We start from the raw sequence: 13,011 nt of genomic DNA, 5'->3' as shown, positions 1-13,011 counted from the left end.
TTGGTTAAGGTTTTGCGTGCAAGCACACAGGTTAATATCTCAGCAACTACTTGAGGTATTGCATTTAGACTTGATACAATGGTACTCAACCATCCAACCTACTTAATCAGGGATGATAAAATTCCGGATTAATCCGGAATTCCGGATTTAAGGCCTCACGGATCGATTTTGAGATATATGTAAATCCGTTGAGTTTTTTCTAGGGAGGGAGGGGTACAGGGAGCGATTCGAGCTCAGTTCGAACAATATGGGTACGAAAGGTGAGTTTTCCGGAAGTGTAAAGCCGGAAATTAGCGAACCTATTTACGTCTTGCCAACGAAGACGAATAAACGAGTATTGGAAAAACACGACCACCACCAACTTCTAAAAACATTGATTCGTCGATTTAAAGGTATATTTGCTATTTATTATGCCCCCACAAAGTGGCGGCATATAGGGTTGCCCTTGTCCGTACGTACGTTTGTCTGTACGTACGTACGTCCCGAAGATTGTTTCTAATTCTTGAAAACCGTTTGTCCAATCCTCACCAAACTTTAAACACATGTTTGTGACCATAATATCTTGATCAAGTTCCTTAGCCATGGAAATCGCTTTTGTCATTTAGGAGTTACGGCCCTTTATTTGCAAAAAAAGACTTGAAAAATACGTCCCGAAGATTGTTTCCGATCTAATTCTTGAAAACTGTTTGTCCAATCCTCACCAAACTTTAAACACATGTTTGTGACCATAATATCTTGATCAAGTTCGATAGTCATGGAAATCGCTTTATTTTTAAGAGAACTTCCCGAAACGTTTCTTTTAAAGTTAATAGAATGTGTTAAAACTGAAAATGTCTTTTGCGCAAGTAGCAATATTTCCCGATTCGGATTTTGTTAAAATAAACGATTTTTATTTAACAAATTTTATTTGGCCGATTGAAGTTTACGATTTCATTGCATCCGGTTGTTCCGACAATTCAATACAGAAGCCATGATTCTTGGATTTATGGCTGAACATGACCTCCCATACTCCCTGGCACCACATGTAGTGAGTCTTACTTAAGACACTTGCCAAAGATCTATACAAAAGCTCTCAGCGAATTAAAACTTCAAAGGTGTACAGCTTCATATAAGATGACTTACGGAGTGGCAAGCCATTTCAATGATGAATTTGTGGAGGAGTTACGTGAAACTCAGTTTTGTTTGAACTTAGACGAGTCAACAAACACAAACAATGAGAAAACTGCTGCAGGTATTTTTGTGCTATAGAGAAAGAAATAGTGTTGAGACATTTGTCCTCCTTAAAAATGACAAGGGCTGATTCTGAATCAGTTTTCAAGGAATTTGAAAGCCTGTTTGAGAGACTTAAAATGCTGTGGGACAAAGTTTGTGTGCTACTGGACACCTGTAACAACATGAGGGGAAAAATCTGGCTTGGAGACCAGAATACATCAACTTGTCCCTCACCTCATAGACTTTGATGGTGACACAGCCCACCATGTCCACAACGGTTACCCTGCCAAAGCATTAACAGTCCCATTTGGATATTACTTGGAATAGTATATATAATAATATTTTATTTTCATCAAATGTGCAGATAATGGAATAAATACTCTTATGATATGTAAAAATTGAATACATAACACTTTTACAATAAACATTTGCAAGCTTGATAATTGATATGTTGTTCATCATTATTTATCAAATATCCCACAGTGTAGACTATTCATACACAGGCATTTGATCATAGCCAGTTGAGTTTTATGGGAAGTGGACAACTGAACCAAAATGTCTCATGCCTGTGACTTCAGGTAAAAAAGTAAATTTAACTTTGTTCAAAGACAAAGGTGTTAAACTTTACTGCTCAGATTCCTGATAATTGTTCTGATTGCGGAAGTCTCCTGTTGGATATAATTATATCTACCAAACCGAAAGGTGTACTCCTTGAACACTATTCTAAGGGTATTAGGGTATTAGAAACCCTGAAATACTGAACGCTTTGGGGGGCTTCGCCCCCCTTGTCCCCCACCAGGGCTTTGCCCTGGACCCATCCGGGGCCTTTAGCGGCCCCCTGAACCCCACGCAGACATTTTCAGGATTGGCAACTTGGCCCTGTTATCATCCCTGTTAATTAACCAAGTTAGATAACTATAGTTTGCATTTAATGCAAATAATAGGCCTTTATTATTTGACTTAGAAATTCTGGTTAAGGTTTTGCGTGCAAGCACACATAGGTTAATATCTCAGCAACTGCTTGAGGTATTGCATTGAGACTTTATAAAATGGTACTCAACCATTCAATCTACTTAAATAACCAAGTAAGATAACTCTAGTTTGCATTTAATTCAAATAATGGCCCCTTTTTTATTCGACATAGAAATTCTGGTTAAGGTTTTGCATGTTACCACTTTTAAATCAATACCTCAGCAAATACATCATGTATTGCATTGAAACTTTACACACAGGCTCCCAACCATTTTACCTTCTCATTTAATCAAGTAAGATAACTCTATCTTTCATATTATATAATTTTTGCACCTTTATTATGTGACTTAGAAATTCTGGTTAAGGTCTTGCATGTTAGCACACATAGGACAATATCTCAGCAACTACTTGATGTATTGCATTGAGACTTTATACAATGGTATTCAACCACCTAACCTAATTAAATAACCAAGTTAGATAACTGTTTTTTGCAAACAATGGCCCTTTATTATTACAATTTTGCATATAACCACATATATGTTAATATCTCAGCACACCATGTATTGCATTGAAATCTAATATAACAGTGATCCATGCATGTTTTGCCAAAACTTTTTAATCCTTACACCGAAAAGCGGCGGAATAGTCGAGCGCGCTGTCTCTGTGACAGCTCTTGTTATAATAAATTTTTACCCATAAAAATTTGATATCAACGACACAGTCCATCATACCATGATATCTAAAGGCTGAGTACATAGTAACTTGTCAACAAAGAATTCAGTTTAGAATAATTTGACTACTAAAAAGTCTGTCTATTTTAACATAACAGCAACAGACTCGGTCCATGATAACTTGACAACTAAGAACTCAGACCATGATTACCGTAATTGGCAACATAGAACTCAGACAGTGGTTACTTGACAACATAGACTTCAGTCCACGATAACTTGATAATAAAGAAAGTCTAAGTCCATGATTTTTTAACAACAAAGATCTCTGTCCATGATTACTTACTTATATAGCCTTAATTCATGATAAGTCCATGATAACTCAACAACTCAAAACAAAGAACTCAGACAGTGACAACTTGACAACAAAGTACACAGTCCATGATAACATGACAACAAAGAACTCTGTCCATGATAACACAACAACAAAGAACTCTGTCCATGATAACACAACAACAAAGAACTCTGTCCATGATAACACAACAACAAAGAACTCTGTCCATGATAACACAACAACAAAGAACTCTGTCCATGAATACACAACAACAAAGAATTCTGTCCATGATACATAACAACAAAGAACTCTGTCCATGATAACACAACAACAAAGAACTCTGTCAATGATAACACAACAACAAAGAACTCTGTCCATGACACATAACAACAAAGAACTCTGTCCATGATAACACAACAACAAAGAACTCTGTCAATGATAACACAACAACAAAGAACTCTGTCCATGATACATAACAACAAAGAGCTCTGTCCATGATAACACAACAACAAAGAACTCTGTCAATGATAACACAACAACAAAGAACTCTGTCCATGATAACACAACAACAAAGAACTCTGTCAATGATAACACAACAACAAAGAACTCTGTCCATGATAACACAACAACAAAGAACTCTGTCCATGATACATAACAACAAAGAACTCTGTCAATGATAACACAACAACAAAGAACTCTGTCAATGATAACACAACAAAGAACTCTGTCCATGATACATAACAACAAAGAACTCTGTCCATGATAACACAACAACATAGAACTCTGTCCATGATACATAACAACAAAGAACTCTGTCCATGATAACACAACAACAAAGAACTCTGTCAATGATAACACAACAACAAAGAACTCCGTCCATGATACATAACAACAAAGAGCTCTGTCCATGATAACACAACAACAAAGAACTCTGTCCATGATAACACAACAACAAAGAGCTCTGTCCATGATAACACAACAACAAAGAACTCTGTCCATGATAACACAACAACAAAGAACTCTGTCCATGATAACATAACAACAAAGAACTCTGTCCATGATAACACAACAACAAAGAACTCTGTCCATGATAACACAACAACAAAGAACTCTGTCCATGATAACACAACAACAAAGAACTCTGTCCATGATAACACAACAACAAAGAACTCTGTCCATGATAACACAACAACAAAGAACTCTGTCCATGATAACACAACAACAAAGAACTCTGTCCATGATAACACAACAACAAAGAGCTCTGTCCATGATAACACAACAACAAAGAACTCTGTCCATGATAACACAACAACAAAGAACTCTGTCCATGATAACACAACAACAAAGAACTCTGTCCATGATAACACAACAACAAAGAACTCTGTCCATGATAACATGACAACAAAGAACTCTGTCCATGATAACACAACAACAAAGAACTCTGTCCATGATAACACAACAACAAAGAACCCTGTCCATGATAACACAACAACAAAGAACTCTGTCCATGATAACACAACAACAAAGAGCTCTGTCCATGATAACACAACAACAAAGAACTCTGTCCATGATAACACAACAACAAAGAACTCTGTCCATGATAACACAACAACAAAGAATTTGTCCATTATAACACAACAACAAAGAACTCTGTCCATGATAACACAACAACAAAGAACTCTGTCCATGATAACACAACAACAAAGAACTCTGTCCATGATAACACAACAACAAAGAGCTCTGTCCATGATAACACAACAACAAAGAATTCTGTCCATGATAACACAACAACAAAGAACTCTGTCCATGATAACACAACAACAAAGAACTCTGTCCATGATAACACAACAACAAAGAACTCTGTCCATGATAACATGACAACAAAGAACTCTGTCCATGATAACACAACAACAAAGAACTCTGTCCATGATAACACAACAACAAAGAACCCTGTCCATGATAACACAACAACAAAGAACCCTGTCCATGATAACACAACAACAAAGAACTCTGTCCATGATAACACAACAACAAAGAGCTCTGTTAATGATAACACAACAATAAAGAACTCTGTCCATGATAACACAACAAAAAAGAACTCCGTCCATGATAACAAAACAACAAAGAACTCCGTCCATGATACATAACAACAAAGAACTCCGTCCATGATACATAACAAGAAAGAACTCTGTCCATGATAACACATCAACAAAGAGCTCTGTCCATGATAACACAACAATAAAGAACTCTGTCCATGATAACACAACAACAAAGAACTCAGTCCATGATAACATAACAACAAAGAACTCTGTCCATGATACATAACAACAAAGAACTCTGTCCATGATACATAACAACAAAGAATTCTGTCCAAGATAACATAACAACGAAAAACTCTGTCCATGATAACACAACAACAAAGAACTCTGTCCATGATAACATGACAACAAAGAACTCAGTCCAAGATAACAACGAAGAACTCTGTCCATGATAACACAACAATGAAGAGCTCTGTCAATGATAACACAACAACAAAGAACTCCGTCCATGATAACACACCAACAAAGAACTCTGTCCATGATACATAACAACAAAGAACCCCATCCATGATAACATAACAACAAAGAACTCTGTCAATAATAACATAACAACAAAGAACCCCGTCCATGATAACATAACAACAAAGAACTCTGTCAATGATAACATAACAACAAAGAACTCCGTCCATGATAACATAACAACAAAGAACCCCGTGCATGATAACATAACAACAAAGAACTCTGTCAATGATAACATAACAACAAAGAACCCCGTCCATGATAACATAACAACAAAGAACTCTGTCAATGATAACATAACAACAAAGAACTCTGTCCATGATAACATAACAACAAAGAACTGCATCCATGATAACATAACAACAAAGAACCCCGTCCATGATAACATAACAACAAAGAACTCTGTCAATATTAACATGACAACAAAGAACTCTGTCCATGATAACACAACAACAAAGAACTCTGTCCATGATAACACAACAACAAAGAACTCTGTCCATGATAACACAACAACGAAGAACTCAGTCCTTGATAACACAACAACGAAGAACTCAGTCCTTGATAACATGACAACAAAAAACTCGGTCCATGTTAGAATGACAACAAAGAACTCGGTCCATGTTAACATGACAATAAAGAACTCAGTCCATGATAACATGACAACAAAGAACTCGGTCCATGTTAACATGACAATAAAGAACTCTGTAAATGATAACATGACAACGAAGAACTCTGTCCATGATAACATGACAACAAAGAACTCTGCCCATGATAGCATGACAACAAAGAACTCAGTCCATGATAACATGACAACAAAGAACTCAGTCCAAGATAACAACGAAGAACTCTGTCCATGATAACACAACAATGAAGAGCTCTGTCAATGATAACACAACAACAAAGAACTCCGTCCATGATAACACACCAACAAAGAACTCTGTCCATGATACATAACAACAAAGAACCCCATCCATGATAACATAACAACAAAGAACTCTGTCAATAATAACATAACAACAAAGAACCCCGTCCATGATAACATAACAACAAAGAACTCTGTCAATGATAACATAACAACAAAGAACTCCGTCCATGATAACATAACAACAAAGAACCCCGTGCATGATAACATAACAACAAAGAACTCTGTCAATGATAACATAACAACAAAGAACCCCGTCCATGATAACATAACAACAAAGAACTCTGTCAATGATAACATAACAACAAAGAACTCTGTCCATGATAACATAACAACAAAGAACTGCATCCATGATAACATAACAACAAAGAACCCCGTCCATGATAACATAACAACAAAGAACTCTGTCAATATTAACATGACAACAAAGAACTCTGTCCATGATAACACAACAACAAAGAACTCTGTCCATGATAACACAACAACAAAGAACTCTGTCCATGATAACACAACAACAAAGAACTCAGTCCTTGATAACACAACAACGAAGAACTCAGTCCTTGATAACATGACAACAAAAAACTCGGTCCATGTTAGAATGACAACAAAGAACTCGGTCCATGTTAACATGACAATAAAGAACTCAGTCCATGATAACATGACAACAAAGAACTCGGTCCATGTTAACATGACAATAAAGAACTCTGTAAATGATAACATGACAACGAAGAACTCTGTCCATGATAACATGACAACAAAGAACTCTGCCCATGATAGCATGACAACAAAGAACTTGGTCCATGGTAACATGACAACAAAGAACTTGGTCCATGATAACATGACAATAAAGAACTTGGTCCATTAAGACATGACAACTTGATCACTGAGTATAAAACATTGGTTGATCTTCAGGGATGTTTGGAGGTGCAGATACCGCCATTCAGTGATGCCTGATGTGGATGTCCACCCAAGTACAGACTGGCTGCCAAATGAAGGGGAGATCAAGGTTGATGATTTTGTGCATAATATTGTCCATTCCTGTTGCATGCTTGTTAGATGATTAGGACATGTGTTGTTAATTTTGTATTCTTGATTACTGTTATGAACATTTATGTTTTCATGTCTTCTCCAAAAAAAGTTATATAATTTTTAGTCGAAAATTAAATGAAATACTCTTGGTTGGGCCATGATAAAAGTTGTTAAAATAATAGAATTCTTGCCAGAACAAGAGTAGATATGAAAACGACGCGGAACAATTTTGAATAGAATAAATTTGGCGTCTGTAACACTTTTATAATCACGAAATAATAATATGATAGTTGTCTGCAGGTTCTGGTGACCCATGTAATAGATGCTAGCCACTACTTTGTGAGAGTTCTAGGGGTGAGGAGGTTGGAGGGGGGCAAGATGGAGGATTTATCGGCTGACTTCTCTGAGCTACAGATGAACCTTGCCCTCTGGTACAGTGATCAGGCTCACCAGAAACGGCACTGTGAGTAGACTTGGTATTCCTTTCATTGAACAGAGTTAATCCAATCTTCTAGAAACTGAAACTCAGTCTGAATATGTCCCAGCACAATATTTGTTGCCTTTTGTAACAGCTATTATTCTCTATTCTTTTATCATGCTAAAGCACCATCAGCTCTGCATGGGTGTTGCACTGCTAGGGATTGGAAATTGGATTAAAACCATAATTAATGACCAAAATTTGTTTCTAACCTATATTGATGAATGATACTTAATTATTGGGTTTTCAGCGTAAGAATGTATTCTCATGCCCAAAACATAGTCATTCAAGTATTTTATATCAAAATGCAATCCAACTTGTATCACAGATATTTTTAACTTACCAGGTACATATATTATGGTACGTTAGTACCTCGTACATTTTATTTTACACAGCTGGTGCCAGGATTGGTGAAATTTGTGGATATCAGGAAAATGAAATGTTCTTTAGGTAAGAGGTTCCTTTAATATCATAAACAAGAATGTATTATGTATTTTGAACATAGGACAAAATAGATATATAACTTTAAAAAAAATAAATTGTTGTTTACTATCAAATACCAGTTTCTCGGATGAAGATATTTACAAGACATAATTTTATTATTTATTAGCTCACCTGAGCACAAATTGCTCAGTTAATATTGTTTTTAGCTTGACTATTCGAAGAATCAGGGGGGCTATACTACTCGCCCCAGCGTAGGCATCGACTTCCTGTTAAAGTTTTAGGGCAAGTTGGGATTTTCACTTATAAGTCCCATACCCTTCATTCAATTGACTTGATACTTCACACAGTTGTTCAAGGCCATCACATGATGAGGTTAGATAACTCCATATTATCCTTTACACAGATTATGGCCCCTGATTGACTATGGAACCAAGGATAAAGTTTTAGGGCAGGTGGGATATTTATAATAACTTCTATACCCTTTGTTCAATTGAATTAATACTTCACACAATTGTTCAGGACCATCCCACAATGACGTTACATAACTCCATATTATCCTTAATACAAGTTATGGCCCCTGATTGACTAAGGTTAAAGTTTTAGGGCAGGTTCAAGATTTAGGGCAAGTTGGGATTTTCACTTAAAACTCCAATACCATTCATTCAATTGACTTAATACTTCACACAGATGTTCAGATCCATCACATAAAGAGGTTAGATAACTCCATATTATCTTTTATACAAATTAGGGCCCCTGATTGACTATGAAACTTAGGTTAAAGTTTTAGGGCAAGTTGGGATATTTATTAATAACTTCTATACCCTTCATTCAATTGACTTAATACTTAACATTATTGTTTAGGACCATCACCAAATGACGTTACATGACACAATATTATCCTTAATACATCTTATGGCCCCTGATTGACTTAGGTTAAAGTTTTAGGGCAAGTTAAATTTAAGGACAAGTTGGGATTTTAATAAAAAAAACTTCTATACATTTCATTCAATGTACCCTTAATAAAATTAATAATTATTTACGACCATCTTACAACAAGAAATATTACTCCATTTTAACCCTTAATAATTATGAATTTTTTTATTTAATTTCATTGGATTTCTTTTAAAAGGCATATTTGTATATTCTTAATCACATTTTCAGGGCAGGGCAGCATCAAAGTCACCTTATGTGTTGAATAATTTAGTTACGTTTGACGAAAAGAGACCAAACTTGGTAATATTACATCATTATTGTATTCACTTCTAAGTCAAAGCGGCGTAGTCGAGTGTGCTGTCTTACGTCAGCTCTTGTTAAAAGAAATATTCAGATTGTCAGTTTTTGAGCATTTCCTAATTGATAAAAAAAAAAAAAAATTCTTTTTATTTTCAATTACTATACACATCAATTTCAACTAGTAAATTTGTAATTTGTTTATGAACATGCAGAAAACAATGTGTTTTCTTTTTTTTTTGTCGAAACATTGACATTAAAGTTGGAACATTTACAACTAGGCAGGTAGTCAAGAGCTAACATCCTCGTCACCTTAGGGCAAACACTCAATAAGTACATACATGTATATATAAAGAAGCAGATAGTGAGTTTTGCATTAAGGTGACAATGTGCATTATCTAACCTTCAGACAAACAACAACTCTATTCACTTACACACTCACTTACGTAATTGTGTCTTCTCCTTAAATCAGGCAACATATTTTGATTTTACTTGAGTTGTCTGTCCATCTGTCTGTCTGTCTCAAATTGTGTCCACTCCATATTGCTTGAACCATTAAAAGGATTTTGAAATTTGAACTGTTTCACATATTGAGATGACCTGTAGAACGCATGTTACAACTGGGTCCGTTTAATGTCAAGGTCACACTTAGAAGTCGAAGGTCAATCTCTTGACTTGCTTGTTCATCATATTGAGACAATGTTCAAAGTGAATGTTTCAACCAGTAGTTCAAGGTCAAGGTTATGCTTACAGGTCAAAGGTCATATGTCATATTTAGATGTCATATTTTGTGTACGCTCGGTATGAATTGAACAGCTTGATGGATTTTGAAATAACTCACCACAAATGTTTGCCATATTAAGTAAATATGCAGAGCACTTGTTACGTTACCATCTGGGTTGATAAAGTCCATGCTAAGAAGTCAAAGGTCATATGAATAATTTTCATGTCCACTCCATATCTATTGAACTGCTTTAAAGATAAAAAAAAATTACCAGAAATGTTCACCATATTGAAACAATGTGCATAGGCATTTTACTACCAGCTAAGTTTAAGGTCAAGATCACACTTACTCATAAAAGTTCATATGACTATGCTCCATTTCTCTTCAACCGCTAATAGGATTTTGAACTCACCATTACTGTTCAACACATGGAGATTAAACATATTGCCATGATGTGAATAGGGGGATATTTACAGGGTTAGAATTTAGACTCGCATACTCACAAAATGCGAGCGACATTTGCAAATTGCGAGTGACTTTTTTTCAAGCTCGCAAAATTCTGTAAGTGGCTTTTTCTAGACCACTAAATGTTAAAAGGAAAGTAGAATAAACATGAACTTAACTTCGCTACATAGTCAAGTGTAAACAACCTATAAGTGGCATGTTTACACTACCAGTAAAGAGAAGACAGTACGGAGTCACGCTCAAGTAAGTTTTCAAAAATAGGACAAATACGGAAAAGGCCGAGTTTTATCTTGAATCTGTCCGGGATGCTCCGAGGCGTGCATAATACAAAGTGAATACAAATGACGTTATCACCTAGCTTAATCATTGGCTAAAAATAGCGCTTTCGCGCACTATATGTAAACCCCATCAACCTTTGAATATATCCACTCAACTGCCAAAGTGAATAGACTTTGATATATTTTATAGTCCAAAGCATCCACGCTACATTTACTGTTGCTTTTATTTATTCTAAATTTATAGTGTTATTGTTTTTAATAATCAGTTAATGAAATCTGTAGCGTGTTCGCCGAATGGGTATTACCCGATGGCGAAGGTAAATATACCCCCCTCAAAGTTAACAATGTCAAATTATTGGACAGCTTTGTTATCAAAAAGCGGCCAGCATCCGATGAGTCATCCGTACCCCCCAAAAATAATTTAAGCCATCAACAAGTTCTAGTAGTCGAGTCACTCAAGATTGATACTTTTTTATATTCATAATATGTCTTAGGTGTTAATATCTACTTAAATTAGACAATATTATAAGGGAATAAATAAAACAAATAAAATGGCAAGTTGATTTTTCATTTTGCGAGTGCTCCTCAAAGTTAAATTCGAACCCTGATTTACTTTACAAATATCCTCCTGATTGAAATAATGTTTGATGAACTATAGGGTGCAGGTTCTACAGTTGAAAGAGCAAGGGAGCCATGAAAAAGGGGCTGCAACCACTGATGCCGTGGTATGATGGAAATATTCAATTTCTATTACATTAGTTTGTATGTGTATGCTTTAATTAAAAGTGATCATCACAGACTTAATTTAAATAAATTGCATTTAAGTTTGAAAAATTGATAAAAACATTTGCAAAACTGATGAATACAATTAATAAAAAGATGTTTTTTGACTATAAAATGTGTTCTAAAATGTGTTTTAAAATCCTGTAGGGCTGCAACATCGCCTTATCTGTGTTGCTACATATTAACTTCCTAGGAATGAAAATATATGTTATGTCATAGCCTTGGTGTCATTCTTGTAGGCAGTGTCGAGGGAGTGGCATCATTAACTTCCACTTTCAAAAACATAAACCTTGGCCATGACTCAAAAACTGTTCAAGGTATTCGATTAAAAATTGATAACAAATGTTGGAAGAGACTGTAGGCCATACTTAATCAGGATTGCTATGTGTGTTTCAGATCATGTTTATTGACAGTGGTAGGTTAGAACAGATTCCGGTCTTCAAACTGTATAAGCTGCCTGGGGATTTGAGAGCTGTTGCCTTTCAGGTAATGGAACAGTTCTGAATAAGTTGGGGATGTTGTTGTGTTGATTGGTCAGCCTACAACCTGTATAAGCTGTACCTTGACATGAGAGTCGTGGCTTATCCAGTAATGGGACAGTTCTGAGTAATTTAGGGATCTTTCCCAGATTTCCTACTGTGATATACATAAATCAACAATAATTACTTTACTTCGGAAATGTCTTTCGTGGAATAAATATGATTATCCTAAAGTTTCAAAATTCAATGCTTTAAATTAGCAGGTCTGACAACCTCCAAGAGATGAGTTAAAGCATGAAGTGAATCTCTGAGAGGACTCTCACACCATTCATACCATGTCTAAATATGACAATTTGACTGAACAATCCCCACTTCTTACACTAGTGCCTGACATGAAGATGTGTAACTAGTCCTGCTGTAAACTTTAGAATTTGA

The 13,011-nt window shown here is 35.6% G+C and overlaps 1 protein-coding gene across 1 annotated transcript in view; it reads left to right on the top strand.

Annotated features, from left to right (window-relative positions):
• LOC128243191 (uncharacterized) overlaps window positions 1-13,011 on the top strand; it is an 81,682-nt gene that overhangs the window by 37,623 nt on the left and 31,048 nt on the right. Inside the window, exons 24-28 of the mRNA XM_052960795.1 lie at window positions 7,579-7,672; window positions 7,996-8,158; window positions 8,569-8,623; window positions 11,973-12,039; window positions 12,494-12,583. Of these exons, the coding sequence (XP_052816755.1) occupies window positions 7,579-7,672; window positions 7,996-8,158; window positions 8,569-8,623; window positions 11,973-12,039; window positions 12,494-12,583 (469 nt within the window). The remainder of the gene's footprint in view (window positions 1-7,578; window positions 7,673-7,995; window positions 8,159-8,568; window positions 8,624-11,972; window positions 12,040-12,493; window positions 12,584-13,011) is intronic.

This window comes from Mya arenaria, chromosome 8 (assembly GCF_026914265.1).
Source record: "Mya arenaria isolate MELC-2E11 chromosome 8, ASM2691426v1".
Lineage (NCBI taxonomy): Eukaryota > Metazoa > Mollusca > Bivalvia > Myida > Myidae > Mya > Mya arenaria.
The sequence above is the reverse complement of the archived record's forward strand: the minus strand, read 5'-3'. Positions and strand labels throughout refer to the sequence as shown.